At 42.1% G+C, this 18,391-nt stretch overlaps 1 protein-coding gene across 2 annotated transcripts in view; it reads left to right on the forward strand.

Annotated features, from left to right (window-relative positions):
- Positions 1–706: 706 nt before the first annotated feature.
- The window catches only part of LOC143815888 (forkhead box protein O6-like), a 374,302-nt gene continuing 356,617 nt past the window's right edge, over positions 707–18,391 (forward strand). The window contains exon 1 of one of the 2 annotated variants that reach the window (XM_077295621.1): positions 707–2,583. In XM_077295621.1, the coding sequence (XP_077151736.1) occupies positions 2,272–2,583 (312 nt within the window). In that variant the 5' untranslated portion in view covers positions 707–2,271. The remainder of the gene's footprint in view (positions 2,584–18,391) is intronic. The other variant, XR_013223838.1, reaches the window with a different exon arrangement.

The raw sequence follows: 18,391 nt of genomic DNA on the forward strand, positions 1-18,391 counted from the left end.
CGTGTGGTGAGTTTTGAGTGGTGACTTTTGTGTTTCGACTTTTATGTGGCGAGGTTGGTGTATGTGTGGTGAAATGTGTGCTGAGGGTGGTACATGTGTTCAAGCACGTGGTACTGTGTGGCGCATTTTGTGTGTGTGTTCATATCCCCGTGTGCAGATGCCAATCCTGGAGACACACATACACACACACACACCTTTATATATTAGATATATATATATATATATATATATATATATATATATATATATATATATATATATATATTTCCTGATCATGGTGATAGTCGACTGCCTGTGTATGATGTGATCTCTAGCTAGATTCTAAAAGTGATCACGTGCATGCTGTTCCTTATTCCCGTCATATACCAGGTATTTCCCCTATACAGTGGATCAGACGTGATTTCTATGCGTGCGGATTATCTATATGTAATCATGTTGGTAATTGGCTGCCTGTGTAGAATGTTCCCTTTTCCCATGGCGAACAGTGTATTCCACCTACATAGTCCATCAGACGTGATTTCTATATGGAGTATTTCTGATTTCTCCCTTGATCTCTCTGCATCTGTTTCTGCACCTGCCCATGTAATCAGTAATTAATAAGAAGTTTGTGTATGTATCAGTCTTTCTCCTATAGATGACACATTTGTCAGCCTTGTACAAATCCCAGCCAGTCTCTCATGTAAAAGCAGCTAGAGGAGGAGGAGACAGGATAGGAGGAGCAAAGGCTGCATCTTATTTATTTATTTCTCTCTGTCTCGCTCCCTCTCTCTAAATGCTTAAGGTGAAGAGTGCAGAGCAAGGCGATCCCCACACATGGTTTAATCCTGCTCTGTCCCAGGAGGAGAAAGACCGGGGGAGGAAGAGAGGAGAGGAGAGGAGAAGAGAGGAGAGGAGAGGAGAGGAGAGGAGAGGAGCGGAGCGGAGCGGAGCGTCTTCCTTCCCAGCACTGGCGAGCAGGTGTGCAGCCCTCCTTCTCACACCCAGCCTGCTACTGTTCCTTCTCTGTCACTGAGGGATCCCCTGCCTTCTCTGTGGATTCCTAGCTCACGATTTGGGGCTAACGCACCCCATTCATTTCTCACTGGCTAGCTCTACAATGACAATGTGTCTTTCAGCGCCTTTTTCCCAAACCGCAGCATGTCCCCACGTGTGGCTCCGGATTGTAGTAGGGGGGCACAAGTGACTCGCATTTTGAGAAGGGGGCTGTGCGTTACTATCTGACTGGGGCAAGTAAGACCCAGTATCACAAAGGTATCATCTGGAACCACCCCGGAATCAAGAATTGTGAAGAGGAGGGGAGAAGAGCAATGATAGTCTTATTAAAGGGTGACTTGTAAATTCAAAAGGGGAGACTTTGCACTTCCCCCTCTACCCAGCCTCCACCCATCAAATTTTGGGGTTGGAAGAATTTTTTGCTTTGAATTTTAATAGGATTTTCTTTTTTTCGTCTATAGAACATCTGTTGCTGCAAAAGACACCTCTTTGGACAGATTTCAAACGCACCTCCCTTTCTTTTTAATGCACAGAAATCTCATTATAGATAATATCTGGAATTTACATTTTTTGGCAAAATTGCTGTGCTGTATTAACCCTAAATATCAACGCTAGGGAATGCCTGCTTATGATATCTCTAGCAGAAATCCCATCATTCATGCACAATGGGGCATAATGTTGTAACCTGCTGACATCTAAAATATGTTTTTCCGAGTTCACCTTAATCTGTGTGCAGCCGTTTATCAGTGGATTACTATTACCTCTTTGCTACCTGCTTCCGCAGTCTGTTGTTCTATTGAAATTAGTTTTCTGTAATTATTACAATTGGGTAAGCATTTGGCAGACAATATAGCCTCTGATTTTCAAGTTCTTCCTGATCTGTGAACCCTTGTTGCAAACAGTGGACTGAATTTCTGTTCAACTATTCATTGTTAGATAATTAAATAGTAAAATATCTTTTTTTTTTCTGCAAATTATTAACCAGCCCTTCTAATAATTGCAATGTTTGCCAATGTCTGGAACATTCATTAGATTAGCCCCTTCTTTTATATGACCATTGGTTTTGCTTTTGCTGGTTCAGACTGATTTACATCAATTTTTTTTTTCTTTAGGTGAGCCTTTTCTTGTAGTCAGATAGTTCGCCCTAAACTTACATATTTTTGGCTTAGTAATTTTATGCCCCTTTTCCCTCAAGATTTGTTTCTGGATGACGATTTTCAAATGCGGATTTAAGTACATTTTTTGTTGAAGACAGAAGGGAATTTTTGAGAGCCAGTGATGGAGAAATTGGAAGCTGAATCAGATGTGGAACCTCAGGGTCGCCCTCGTTCTTGCACCTGGCCACCACTTCCCGAAGGCTCGGTGGATTTGCCCTTGCCTCCCCCTGGCCTTGACCCAGGGCAGATGCGAAAAGCCAAAAGTTCACGCAGGAATGCCTGGGGTAACTTGTCTTATGCTGATCTCATCACCAAGGCCATAGAGAGCTCACCAGAGAGACGTCTGACCCTTTCTCAAATCTACGACTGGATGGTGCGATTTGTACCCTACTTCAAAGATAAGGGTGATAGCAACAGCTCTGCGGGTTGGAAGGTGAGAATTCTGGATTTATTAATTTCATAATGTGATCTAATATTAATAGGGATGAAATAAGTGTATTAGAAATAGGACATTGTAAATGGTGGTGTGAGCTCCTGAAAAGTGAAGAATGCGGAAAAGGCAACAAATAATGGGTAAGAGTATGATGGGAGAGTATAGGATTGGTTTATACTATTGTGCTCCCTCTAGACTTGTGACTATAAAGAGAAACATACATTTGGCAACAGTTAAAATTTTAGGACTAATGTCGTTAAGCTATCAACCATATAAGAAAGGTATTTGATGGGTGAGTTCTTGTAAGAAACTGAACCATAAATAAGGAATTAATTAATCTATTTAATATAAATATTATGAATATTTCTATGTGTAATATATTAAGGCATGGATTGACAAGGATGTATGGATATTTCAAGATCCAGGTAAGTGAGTAGAATCATATATAGACAGCATAATCTCATTTAATATCCCCAGGGACAGGCGAATGCTCAATTATCCAATCATTTCATTTCTGGAAGTTATATGATGATGATGATATAATACCTTCAGAGAGAACAATACAATTATTTGAAATATAGCTACAGTACTAGTCGCATAATTAAGAGTCCAATGTCTACATCATATGGGATATACTTTCTTTTCCATGAATATATTATGATTGAGTATACAGACTTTTTCCATGGAGTAGATCTTTAGGAACAATTTTGGCTTTTATAACAATACCATTAATCTTTTCTATTAAGTAAACACAAACTTTGGAAATCATCACGCCAAATAGAATATCAGGATAAAGTTGTCATCCTTCATGTCAGGTGTGAAACAACTGAATCAAAGCAATATGCTACTTTACATTACTATAGTCAGTCACCTTATTCTTGTGTCTTCAACATTTTCTTTCCCCAACTCCTCATTCCTTTAGTATACTTTTTACATTGACTCCTTTTGCTAAATTACCCCTATACAATTGTTACAGATTTTTCTTCTAGCGTGGCTTGCACCCATTAGGTTGAATTTGCATCTGCATTGTGAATTTGGGTGTTTTTCATCATAGGAGCAGACAAATGAAATTATATCTGTGACAAATCCATCATGCAGTGGACACCTGTGGCATCCAATGGACCCCAGCCCAGGTTTCTGTCAAATGTGTATCAAGCGTACAAGTGAACAAAGCCTTAGTTGGCTCCAGTTTAGTTTCATTGTTGCAACACTGGCATAGTCTACATGCGCACCATCTTAGGTTTTTCCCTGATTGGGAATCTAGCAGAAAAATGAGCAAAAGGGTGTGTAGTCTTATGCACCATGACATAAACTGGAAAAATTGACTGCTGAGTTTCTTTCCTACAGTAGGGTGATATGAAAACATAGTAACTAAGGCTACGTTCACACTAGCGTTGTGCGCCGTTGCGTCGGCGACGCAACGCACAACGCACGCAAAACCGCGTCAAAACGCACGCAAAAACGCTGCGTTTTGCGACGCATGCGTCGGTTTTTGCCGAAAATCGGACGCAAGAAAAATGCAACTTGTTGCGTTTTCTTGGTCCGACGCTTGCGGCAAAAAAGACGCATGTGTCGCACAACGCAACAAAAAAACGCATGCGTCCCCCATGTTAAGTATAGGGGCGCATGACGCATGCGTCGCCGCTGCGTCGCCGACGCAAACCCGACGCACATTAGCTTAACGCTAATGTGAACGTAGCCAGGTATAAAACTTTTCTGTCCAGTGCTGTGAGAATAAATAAACCAACATACACATAGGCAATTATGTTTTTATTCAGAATTAATAATATAATAATATTTTTAATTTTTTTAGCACCAACATATTCTGCAGCACTTTACAATTTTAGGGGGGACTTCTTCAGACCATAAAGTCATTACAGAATAAGCATAACTCAGATATGAAAAGGAAAGAGGACCCTGTTCTCAATCTTATAAACTATGAGGAAATATGGGAAACATGTAAGGTAAACAGTAAAATAGGCTTATATTGTACAATACAGCCATAATATACTGAATAGGGTATGTACATAACGCTGCATGAACCAGTCAACAGCCATTATGTGTACAGTATAGACACAGAGGGCTAGTAAGAGCGTGGAGGGTGTGTGAACAGTTGCTACCGGGGTCATGATTTTGAAGGATATTTTGCATAAACCGAACCGGGATAGTTAAATAAGTGAGGTGGGGTGATAGACCAGTCTAAAGAAATGCGCTTTTAGGTGAGTATTGGGAATTAATTGAATTGTCCTGGTTAGTGCATTCCAAAGGATTGGCACAACACCCGAGAAGTCGTCAAGACGGCTATGGGAGGTCCAGATTATTGAGGACTTTTGTTTTAAGTCATTTGCAGAACGGTGGGCACGGGTAGGATGGTAGACTTTGATGAGGGAGAGGTATAGAGGTGTGCTGAACCCTGGAGCGCTTTGTGAGTGAGAGTGATAAGTTTATATTGGACTCTGTATGGTATGGGCAACCAGTGCAATGACTGGCACAGGGAAAAAGCATCTGTGTAGCGGATGGAGAGGAATATGATCCTGGCAGCTGCATTTAGGACCGATTGGAGAGGGGAGTGTTTAGTGAGAGGGAGACCGATTAGTAGAAAGTTGCGATTGTACAGAAGAGAATGAATAAGAGCCAAAGTACCGTAAGTGTTTTTTGCCAAGTTAACCCCTTAGTGACAGAGCCAATTTGGTACTTAATGACCGAGCCAATTTTTACAATTCTGACCACTGTCACTTTATGAGGTTATAACTCTGGAACGCTTTATCGGATCCCGCTGATTCTAAGATTGTTTTTTCGTGACATATTGTACTTCAAGTTATTGGTAACATTTCTTCGATATTACTTGCGATTATTTATGAAAAAAACGGAAATATGGCGAAAATTTTTAACATTTTGCAATTTTCAAACTTTGTATTTTTATGCCCTTAAATCAGAGAGATATGTCACGAAAAATAGTTAATAAATAACATTTCCCACATGTCCACTTTACATCAGCACAATTTTGGAAACAAAATTTTTTTTTGTTAGGGAGTTATAAGGGTTAAAAGTTGACCAGCAATTTCTCATTTTTACAACACCATGTTTTTTTTAGGGACCACATCACCTTTGAAGTAATTTTGAGGGGTCTATATCAGAGGTCCCCAACCTTTTTTGCACCAGGGACCGGCTTTAAGCAAGACCAGTTTTCCATGGCCCGGTGGGGGTGGGGCAGGGGCGGGGCTTTGGTCATATGGGGGTGGAGTTTCCTGATCATTCCATAACATTTCCTCCGGCACGGCGGTGCGGATGTAGCAGACCTGTGTTAGTCATTGATCATGTGCTCTCAAGAGAAGTTATCGGTCCACACTGCACTGATAAAAGTACCACAAAGCTTTAGCATGAGGCCAGATGTAGCAGAGAGGAATGTGTCACTTGTAGATTTCATACACAGAGTGATTCATTTGTCGGGTTTATGAAACACTGAACACAGATGTAGCAGAGCTGATGGTGTCACAGCAGAGTACATTCATTAATGATTAATGAATGAATGTACTCTGCTGTGACACCATCAGCTCTGCTACATCTGTGTTCAGTGTTTCATAAACCCGACAAATGAATCACTCTGTGTATGAAATCTACAAGTGACACATTCCTCTCTGCTACATCTGGCCTCATGCTAAAGCTTTGTGGTACTTTTATCAGTGCAGTGCAGTGTGGACCGATAACTTCTCTTGAGAGCACATGAGTAACAAACAGTAAATAACACACTCAGCCCTGCTACATCAGTAAAAAATCAATTGATTAATGATTAATCAATTGTTTTTTTACTGATGTAGCAGAGCTGAGTTTGTTATTTATTAAGTTTCATGGCCACTTCATGAAAAAAATATTCAGCACTGCTACATCTATACCCCAGCTCCCCACACATGGACCCTGCACAGCCGCCGGTAATACCTTCATTCAGAGGGGCCCAGCCCGCTGTTCCCACACACAAGCACAGGCCGGATATGACTCACCCATGGTGACTCCGGAAATACATGGTGACGTCACGGATTGGGAGGAGCTGCGGCTGTGGAAGCCGCCTGCCCTGCTCGTACAGCGGGAGATGGAAGGAGGGAGTGGCGGATGAGGGGGAGGAGACTTCCGCCCGAACTCCACGGCCGCCCACCAAAGGGGGAATGACGAACGCTGCGGCGCTGGAGTGAAGGCCGCACAACCGGCATGTTTAGCCGCAGTAGCTGTCAGCGGCGCCGCGGACCGGCTGAAAAACCCCAACGGCCCGGTCCTGGTCCGCGGACCGGCGGTTGGGGACCTCTGGTCTATATGATAGAAAATAACCAAGTGTGACACCATTCTAAAAACTGCACCCCTCAAGCTGCTCAAAACCACATTCAAGAAGTTTATTAACCCTTTACGTACTTCACAGGAACTGAAACAATGTGGAAGAAAAAAATGAACATTTAACTTTTTTTGCAAACATTTTACTTCAGAACCATTTTTTTTAATTTAACCACAAATTTTGTTGTGCAATTTCTCCTGAGTACGCCGATACCCCATTATGTGGAGGTAAACCACTGTTTGGGCGCACCGCAGAGCTTGGAAGTGAAGGAGCGCCGTTTGACTGTTTCAATGCAGAATTGGCTGGAATTGAGATCGGACGCCATGTCGCGTTTGGAGAGTCCCTGATGTGCCTAAACAGTGGAAACTCCCCACAAGTGACACCATTTTGGAAACTAGACCCCTTATGGAACTTACCTAGATGTGTGGTGAGCACTTTGAACCCCCAAGTGCTTCACAGAAGTTTATAACGTAGAGCCGTGAAAATAAAAAATCGCATTTGTTTTCACAAAAATGATTTTTTCGCCCACAAATTCTTATTTTCACAAGGGTAACAGGAGAAATTAGACCACAAAAGTTGTTGTGCAATTACTCCTGAGTACGTCGATACCCCATATGTGGAGGTAAACCACTGTTTGGGCGCACCGCAGAGCTTGGAAGTGAAGGAGCACCGTTTGACTTTTTCAATGCAGAATTGGCTGGAATTGAGATCGGATGCCATGTCGCGTTTGGAGAGCCCCCGATGTGCCTAAACAGTGGAAACCCCCCACAAGTGACACCATTTTGGAAACTAGACCCCTTAAGGAACTTATCTAGATGTGTGGTGAGCACTTTGAACCCCCAAGTGCTTCACAGAAGTTTATAACGTAGAGCCGTGAAAATAAAAAATCACATTTTTTCTACAAAAATGATCTTTTTGCCCCCAAATTTTTATTTTCACAAGGGTAACAGGAGAAATTAGACCACAAAAGTTGTTGTGCAATTTATCCTGAGTACGTCGATACCCCATATGTGGGGGTAAACCACTTTTTGGGCGCACCGCAGAGCTTGGAAGAGAAGGAGTGTCGTTTTACTTTTTCAATGTAGAATTGGCTGGAATTGAGATCGGACGCCATGTCACGTTTGGAGAGCCCCTGATGTGCCTAAACAGTGGATACCCCCCACAAATGACACCATTTTGGAAACTAGACCCCTGAAGGAACTTATCTAGATGTGTGGTGAGCACTTTAAACCCCCAGGTGCTTCACAGAAGTTTATAACGTAGAGCCGTGAAAATAAAAAAATCGCATTTTTTCTACAAAAATGATCTTTTTGCCTCCAAATTTTTATTTTCACAAGGGTAACAGGAGAAAATAGACCCAAGACGTTGTTGTACAATTTGTCCTGAGTACGCCGACACCCCATATGTGGGGGTACACCACTGATTGGGCACATGGCTGAGCTCGGAAGCAAAGGAGCGCCATTTGACTTTTCAATGCAAAATTGACTGGAATTGAGATCGGACGCCATGTCGCGTTTGGAGAGCCCCTGATGTGCCTAAACAGTAGAAACCCCCCAAAAGTGACCCCATTTTGGAAACTAGACCCCCATGGAACTTATCTAGATGTGTAGTGAGAACTTTGAATGCCCAAGTGCATCACAGAAGTTTATAATGCAGAGTCGTGAAAATAAAAAATATTTTTTTTTTAACAAAAAAGATTTTTTAGCCCCCAAGTTTTTATTTTCACAAGGGTAACAAGAGAAATTGGACCCCAAAATTTGTTGTCCTATTTGTCCTGAGTATGCTGGTACCCCATATGTAGGGGTAAACCACTGTTTGGGCGCATGGCTGAGCTCGGAAGGAAAGGAGCGCCGTTTTGGAATGCAGACTTTGATAGAATTGTCTGCTGGCGTTATGTTGGTTTGCAGACCCCTAATGTACCTAAACAGTAGAAACCCCCAACAAGTGACCCCATTTTGAAAAATAGACCCCCCACGGAACTTATCTAGATATGTGGTGAGAACTTTGAATGCTCAAGTGCTTCACAGAAGTTTATAATGCAGAGTAGTGAAAATAAAAAATATATTTTTTTCCCACAAAAAAGATTTTTTAGCCCCCAATTTTTTATTTTCACAAGGGTAACAAGAGAAATTGGACCCCAAAAGTTGTCCAATTTGTCCTGAGTATGCTGGTACCCAATATGTGGGGGTAAACCACTGTTTGGGCGCACGGCAGAGCTCGGAAGGGAAGGAGCGCCATTTTGGAATGCAGGCTTTGATAGAATGGTCTGCAGGCGTTATGTTGCGTTTGCAGAGCCACTGATGTACCTAAACAGTAGAAACCCCCCACAAGTGACCCCATTTTGGAAACTAGACCCCACAAGGAACTTATCTAGATATGTGGTGAGAACTTTGAATGCCCAAGTGCTTCACAGAAGTTTATAATGCAGAGTAGTGAAAATAGAAAATATTTTTTTTTCCACAAAAAAGATTTTTTAGCCCCCAAGTTTTTATTTTCACAAGGGTAACAAGAGAAATTAGACACCAATATTTGTTCTGCAATTTGTCCTGAGTATACTGGTACCCCATATGTGGGAGTAAACCACTGTTTGGGCATACGGCAGAGCTCGGAAGAGAAGGAGCGCCATTTTGGAATTCAGACTTTGATAGAATTGTCTGTGGGTGTTATGTTGCGTTTGCAGAGCCCCTGATGTACCTAAACAGTAGAAACCCCCCACAAGTGACCAAATTTTGGAAACTAGACCCCCTAAGGAACTTATCTAGATATGTGGTGAGAACTTTGAATGCTCAAGTGCTTCACAGAAGTTTATAATGCAGAGTAGTGAAAATAAAAAAATATTTTTTTTTCCCACAAAAAAGATTTTTAGCCCCCAAGTTTTTATTTTCACAAGGGTAACAGGAGAAATTGGACCGCAAAAGTTGTTGTCCAATTTATCCCGAGTACGCTGATGCCCCATATGTGGGGGTAAACCACTGTTTGGGCGCACGGCAGAGCTCAGAAGGGAGGGAGCACCATTTGACTTTTTTAGCGCAAAATTGGCTGTCGTGTTTGGAGACCCCCTGATGTACCTAAACAGTGGAAACCCCCCAACTCTAACTCCAACCCTAACTCCAACACACCCCTAACCCTAATCTCAACCCGATCCATAATCCTAATCACAACCCTAACGATAATCACAACCCTAACCCCAAAACAGCCCTAATCTCAACCCTAACCATAACCCTAATCAAAACCCTAAATCCAACACACCCCTAACCCTAATCTCAACCCTAACCTCAAACCTAACCCTAATCCCAATACACCCCTAACCCTAATCCCAACCCTAACCTTAACCCTAATCCCAACCCTAACCCTAATCCCAACCCTAATCCCAAACGTAACCCTAATCCCAACCGTAACCCTAATACCAACCCTAATCCAAACCCTAACCCTAATCCCAACTCTAACCCTAACTTTAGCCCCAACCCTAACCATAACTTTAGCCCCAACCCTAACCCTAATTTTAGCCCCAACCCTAGCCCTAACCCTAACTTTAGCCCCAATCCTAACCCTAAATTTTACCCTAACCCTAGCCCTTTCTTTAGCCCCAACCCTAACCCTAAGGCTACTTTCACACTTGCGTCGTGTGGCATCCGTCACAATCCGTCGTTTTGGACAAAAAACGGATCCTGCAAATGTGCCCACAGGATGCCTTTTTTGCCCATAGACTTGTATTACCGATGGATGGCCATACGTCGCGTCCATCGTGCACTGGATCCGTTGTGTTTTGGCTGACCGTCATCACAAAAAAAGTTCAATGTAACCTTTTTTTTGTACGTCACGTCCGCCATTTCCGCGCATGCGTGGCCGTAACTCTGCCCCCTCCTCCCCAGGACATAGACTGGGCAGCGGATGCGTTGAAAAACTGCATCCACTGCCCACGTTGTTCACAATTTTCACAACGTGCGTCGGTACGTCGGGCTGATACATTGCGACCGCCTCGTACCGACGCAAGTGTGAAAGAAGCCTAAGGCTACTTTCACACTAGCGTTGTACTCCGCCCATCGCAGTGTGTCGGGCCGACGTACTGACGCTAGCGTTGTAAGTGCCGCACAACGGGTGCAGCGGATGCTGTTTTTTCAACGCATCCGCTGCCCCATTGTGAGGTGCGGGGAGGCGGGGGCGGAGATCCGGCCGCGCATGCGCGGTTGGAAATGGCGGACACGTCGCACAAAAAAAGTTACATGTAGCGTTTTTTTGTGCCGACGGTCCGCCAAAGCACTACGCATCCGTCCCACGACGGATGCGACGTGTGGCAATCCATCGCAATGTGTCGCTAATGCAAGTCAATGGAGAAAAAACGCATCCTGCAAGCACTTTTGCAGGATGCGTTTTTTCTCCAACGACGCATTGCGACGGAAGCCAAAAAACGCTAGTGTGAAAGTAGCCTAACCCTAACCCTAGCCCTAACCCTAAATTTAGCCCCAACCCTAGCCCTAACCCTAGCCCTAACCCTAACCCTAATTTTAGCCCCAACTCGTCTCTCCTGCCGGCCGGCAGATGGCAGCAGATGGCGGGCGCACTGCGCATGCGCCCGCCATTTTCTTTCCCGAGGAAGAAGCCGGCCGGCAGGAGGAGACGCAGGAGGACCCAGGGACTCCGGGTGAGTATGATAGGGTCCCCAAATCCCCCTATTTCTCTGTCCTCTGACACAGGACTGAGAATTACAGATCGCTTTTTTTTTTTTTTTTGCGGTCGCCGGTAAACAGTTAATTACCGGCGATCGCAAAACAGGGGTCGGTAAAAACCGACCCCGATCATGTTCTTTGGGGTCTCGGCTACCCTCGGCAACCGAGACCCCAGAGAAAATCCGACTCTGGGGGGCGCTATTCACTTTTTCCACAGCGTAAGTACCCTTAGCGGCCGCCGTTAAAAGGCGTATCGGCGGTCGTTAAGGGGTTAAAGGTAAGAAAAAGTCTAATTCTAGAGATATTTTTGAGGTGTAGGTGACATGAGCAGGCAAGTGATCAAATCTGGGGAGTGAATGAAAGATCTGAATCAAAGATGACACCAAGACAGTGGGCATGTTAGAATTATCATAAATGATGTTAGAAGTCGCATTAGGTCTGCAGCTAATGAGGTCCCTTTCTTAGAATGTTATGCTATTTTTTCAATGGTATTAGGGCTCATTTCCACTTGCAAGAGACAAAACGGTCCGATTTACGGACCAAAAAAACGGAGGAAAATCATGTGATTGTAATGCGAGTGTCATGCGAGTGTCATGCGATTTTTTTTTTATCGCAACATCCGTATGACATCCGGTGAGCCCGCATCAAAGCCGGGACATGTCAGCTGTTTTAAACAGCTGACATGTGCCCACAATAGCGACGGGTGGAATCGCGATCCACCCACCGCTATTAACTAGTTAAATGCCGCTGTCAAACGCTGACAGCGGCATTTAACTGGCGCTTCTGGCCATCGGGCCAGAAATGAGCGCATCGCCGACCCCGTCACATGATCGGGGGTCAGCGATGCATCAGGATAGTAACCATAGAGGTCCTTGAGACCTCTATGGTTACTGATGCCGGCCTGCTGTGAGCGCCTCCCTGTGGTCGGCGCTCATAGCAAGCCAGCAATTCAGCTACATCTGATGATCGCTGCTATGTAGCTGAGCCGATCCAGTTGTGCCAGCTTCTAGCCTCCCATTGAGGCTATTGAAGCATGCAAAAGTAAAAAAGAAAGTTAAAAAAAATGTGAAAAAAATAAAAAAAATATAAAAGTTTAAATCACCCCCCTTTCGCCCCATTCAAAATAAAACAATAAAAAATCAAACCTACACATATTTAGTATCGCCATGTTCAGAATCGCCCGATCTATCAATAAAAAAAAGGATTAACCTGATCGCTAAATGGCGTAGCGATAAAAAAACCCAGAATTATGTTAAAATGCAATAATGGGCGATCAAAAGAACGTATCTGCACAAGAGTGGTATTATTACAAACATCAGCTCAGCACACAAAAAATAAGCCCTCACTCGACCCCAGATCATGAAAAATGGAGACTCTACGGGTATCGGAAAATGGTGCAATTTTTTTTTTTTTTTAGCAAAGTTTGGAATTTTTTTTCACCACTTAGATACAAAAAACCTAGACATTTAAGGTGTCTATGAACTCATAATGACCTGGAGAATCATAATGGAAGGTTAGTTTTAGCATTTAGTGAACCTAGCAAAAAAGCCAAACAAAAAACCAGTGTGGCATTGCACTTTTTTTGTAATTTCAACACACTTGGAATTTTTTTCCCGATTTCCAGTACACAACATGGTAAAACCAATGATGTTATTCAAAAGTAAAACTCGTCCCGCAAAAAATAAGCCTTCACATAGCCATATTGACAGAAAAATAAAAAAGTTATGGCTCTGGGAAGGAGGGGAGCGAAAAACGAACACGGAGAAATGGAAAATCCCAAGGTCATGAAGGTTAAAGGCTCGTTAGTCGCTATAAAGTATGAGCTATTTAAACAATATTGGAGGTTGGAATATAATTCCTTTTACTGTTCTTTTTTAAAAAAAAACTTTTATGAAATATCATGTGATGGCGGAAAACCTCAACGATTCTAACGTCACAAATTCACATGTGAAACAAAAAAGTGTTGATAGAATAACCAGCTATACCATTTTTGGCATTTTAGGGACTGTAAATACAATTGACATTCTATATTGGGTAAGCTCAAAAACAAATTTTATTGGTCTTGTTGGGCGAGACACCATATTTTCTTGACTTTCAAGGACTCGCATCATCTAGGGGTAAGTACTGTACAATATCTTGAACAAAAGCAACCATATTCACCATATTACAGTTTGGTGATGACCCACTAAACAATAGACAGTTGGCACTATCATGAACTGTATAGTTTTGTATGTTACACTTGTGCTATAGACTTTTTCACAAATCTAAGCTGTGTCCCTTGTGTTTTATCAGCATCATCTACAGCAGCCCCTTGTGTATGGCAGGTTCTTGGATTTATATCCTGGACTATTCCTGGATTTGGTATTTATATCACAAGTCCACAGTTGCCTAATTCATATCTTTAGAGAGTTTTTACATTTTTATTGTTTTTAGGTTTCTTGATTATACATTTTTCTGTGTTTACTATGGAAGCTGACTCGCCACAAGTCTTTTGTTTCCTGCATTATAGCCAATATTTTTTATGATAATCATATATGCATATAATTTCTCTCTACTTGTTGTTTTGCTGTGTATAATTAAATAGAAGGTGTACTCCTGACACAGCTCAGATAATTTTTCTGAAGCACTATTCCATTTTACAATAATTTACCGATACCTTCTCCTACTTTCGGAACTCTGTTTTTGACAAAGCTCCATGGAGTTTGGACAAACAGGTCACGTTTACATTTTAAGGAGCAATACAAAATAAAGTGGTATGTACTCGGAATAAAGAGTTGTATACATTTGGATTAGGATCCTACTTTTATAACCACAAAAAGGCGAGTGATGTTGCTCTTGCTCTACCTTGGAATCAAATATATTTAGAAATAAATACCAGTTTTTCCACATTCATTACAGTAAAGGTGAAACAAATGATCTCTTTTCCAGTAGTAATAAAGCGGGGTTTTTAGTTCCACCTATTGGAAGTAGCTACCCTTTAAGTCAATATCTGACCTTTCAATAAGCCTTGCAACATTTCTAATCTCTTGTCCTTCAGTAAAGAACAGTGGGGAGAGGTAATTTTTATACCCTTTTTCCAGGGAGCATTGCCTGTGTAAGTCTCCTCATGTCAGTTAGATGCTTCTCCAGCACCTTGACTGAAGTGGCCACCATGATTTAAAAATGACTTGTGTATACACATTGTAGAGTCCATCTTAACCACTTGTACTGTGCATTGTGTGTTGAAGGAGATGACTCATGCATTTGTGGAGATTGTCTTTTTTCCCTCAGTAGGGTGACAGAGTGCACAAGAGTTTGTCACTCCTAAGTAGATCAGTCTTGTAAGGATTTAGTGTTGCTTTATATTCTTTAACCAGCTTATCGGAGGCAGATCCTAGGCAGAGCGAATTAGTGACAATCATTCCTTTAAATGACAGATGGATGTATAGAAATACTGATCATCCCCAAAAGCCTATATAATAAAGATACCCTAATTATAAAATAGAATAGTAGGTGCTGTAATAAATGGCCAGTAAACCTACCGTTGTTTTAAGATCAGTATTCTGTTCTGTGGCTCTGTTTTATAGAGTTCATCTGTTTATGAAAGACACCATTTAATTGTAAGTATAGACCGTACCTACATTAATCACAGATACTTTCATGGTCTGATGTTTATCACAATTTTGTGTTATCCTGCCAATACCTCTGTTTTGAATATAACACACAGGTATGTCATTTGACTTACAGCTATCGGTATCCCTATATTTTTAATTGACTATAGCGATTTTTCGTTAGAAAATCTGAAAGATTTTCAATAAAAACAAAAAAGGAAAACTAAAGCCATTGTATTAAAAACACATGCCTAAAATTGTGCACGTCCTCCTCATACTACCAGAATTGTTGACGACTGGTTTTCACCCCACAGACACTGGATTAAAATCTTAAACCCTTTCCTCATTTCTTTTAAACCCATCCTGAACAATTTACTTTGTGGCAATGAACATTATGCTGCTTAAACGGACTACTACTGTCATAAATGAGTGTACTTGGTCTAAAACAATGTTTAAGTAGGTAGTATATGTTAAAGCTACATCCACATGAATTTCAGGATTTCCTATTAAAAGCCCAAGGCATCACATTGCTTTTAATTGATTGCCTGAATCCCACAGCTCTTCCTAGTGCCATCACTTTCCCATGTGAGCAATGCAAGCACACCCATGCCAAGCACCAAGCTTGCAGAACCCTTGTCCAGCTGCCACTTCATTAGACCACAGCAAACCTTCCTATACCTCCCGCAGCTTCTTTTAATTAGTAGGTGTGATGTCATCATTGTGAACGCATTGATGCGGGAATGAACATGTGTCAGGCTTACTAATCCGAAGAGGCAACAGGGATGCCAGCAGGTAGGAAGAAGTTGGAAGGCCTCTGGTCCTGTGACCGCAGACGACTGATGTGGCTGCTGGACTAGGGTCCTGCAAATCTTTTTTCTCAACTCTAATAGTGTCCCACATGATGATTAAGAACACATGATTCTTTATATCAGGCCACCTTTTTCTATTGCTATATAGCCCAGTTCATATACTCAAAAAGCCCATTGTAGAGGTCTGCATGAGCAATCTGAGTGGTCTTCTTCTACATAGCACCATATGCAGAAAGCTGTGATGATCTGTGTGCTCAGAAGTCTTTCTAGAACGGCCAACATTAACATTTTCAATAATTTATGTTCCAATGACCCTTCTTTCAGATCTGACCACATAGTCCATCCTTCTATCCACACATGCATCAATGAGCACCTGTGACCTCACCTCTTCACCGGTTGTCCTTACTATTTTTAGTTGTTACTTATCAATGAAAGCATCATAATTTAGCCCTTGCCATTTGCTCGGATCTGTGCACATTACATTTTTTTCTGTTTTCATCACAAGAGCTTCAAGATGAATTACACTTGTCATCAATTGTATCCCAAACCTTGACAGGTGCTATTATCATGATGTAATGAATGTCAATCACTACCTGGCAGTGGTTTAAGGCTAGATCTACATAGCGACTTTGGCCACAACGCAGGTCGCGTGGCCAAAGATTGCTATATGCCACTGCTATATTGCAGCACAGTACAATTGAGTTGGATGAGAGTACTGTGACAAGCAGTTTGCAAAATATCAGACCCAGTTGGATTTTTTGTGATTTACTTGTTGCTGTCACTGTACCCTTGATGTCGCAATGTGACCCCATTCACTTGTATTGCGCTGCCATGTAACAGCAAGATCTGTGTCATAACCAAAGTTGCCATGTAGCCCTAGCCTTGTTATGGCTGGTGGTCAGTGCATTTCTATGTACACTTGGGGGCATTATAAGTACAGTCAGTTATCTATATGTTTCCACTGAAATTATTCAAGCACTATTCTCTACTTTGTGTAATTGCAATTGTGCCTTGGCATGATCTAGCTTTGATCTCAAATCCTCCACATCACAGGTTTCACATTATCAGGTAAAGGTGGTCACGTGATCTTTGTACAGTTTCATTTATAGCATGCTAGGGATTGTCCATTTTGTTCATATAAGTGCAAAGGGTCAACAGTTTCTATTATTTCTTCCTCAGGTCTTGGGAAGGTGTTAGATGTACTATGCAATGCTGTCAGCTTTAAATTCCCAGTTACTTTCCTGCTGCCCACCAGTAGACTACATGCTGTAAAGGGAACCTCACAGTAGCATGAATGAGACACTACATTATTGCATTATTACATCTGTGTATGTTTACCTCTAAAATGCTGCTTTTTAGAGAAACAAAACATACATGGCTGCAATAATGCAGCCAGTGCCTGATTCATGATGGCCATGGTTCTGACATCATGAATCTACTGTCATATTCTCTTTAAGATCGTTGTTTACAAGGATGTGCATAGAAATCATGAGGCCCCATTGCAGAAGTCCTAACCGCCCCCCTCCCCCCCAAAAAAAAACAACAACAATATTTGGTGGAATTGCAGAAGAGCATATTCCACAACTTTGCAGTTCTGACTCCTTACAAAGTGATTTTGTCCCCATTGAAGCCCCTTGGTGTTCCCACACACACACAAAGATACCACTTTCATGGCCCCCATAAAGTATGATGCCAACAAATGTGCCCCCAAACACAGTGAGATATTCCTAGAATTAATTCCCCCACAGTACTCTGCCACATACACAGTATGATAATCCTACAGTACCCCCCTGCAAATTAAGATATCCCCACAGTGATCCCAACACAGTATGATGGCCCCTATAGTCCCCCACACACCATGATGGCTCCGACACACAATCCCTGTATAGATGTACAGTATGATGGCTCCCACACAGTGTTCCATACAGTATGATGGCCCTCCATACAATACAATGGCCCTCATACAGTATATTGGCTCTCCATACAGTATAGTGGCCCCCACACAACTCTCTACATCGTATAATGAACTGTACATATTTTAATGGCCCACATTAGCCCTCCAAAAGTACACTGCTAAAAAAAAGGGAACACTTAAACAACAGAATATAACTCCAAGTAAATCAAACTTCTGTGAAATCAAACTGTCCACCTAGGAAGCAACACTGTTGGACAATCAATTTCACATGCTGTTGTGCAAATGGAATAGAAAACAGATGGAAATTATTGGTAATTATCAAGACACCCTCAATAAAGGAGAGGTTCTGCAGGTGGGGACCACAGACCACATCTCAGTATCAATGCCTTCTGGCTGATGTTTTGGTCACTTTTGAATGTTGGTTGTGCTTTCACACTCGTGGTAGCATGAGACGGACTCTACAACCCACACAAGTGGCTCAGGTACTGCAGCTCATCCAGAATGGC

Source organism: Ranitomeya variabilis, chromosome 3 (assembly GCF_051348905.1).
Source record: "Ranitomeya variabilis isolate aRanVar5 chromosome 3, aRanVar5.hap1, whole genome shotgun sequence".
Taxonomy (NCBI): Eukaryota; Metazoa; Chordata; class Amphibia; order Anura; family Dendrobatidae; genus Ranitomeya; species Ranitomeya variabilis.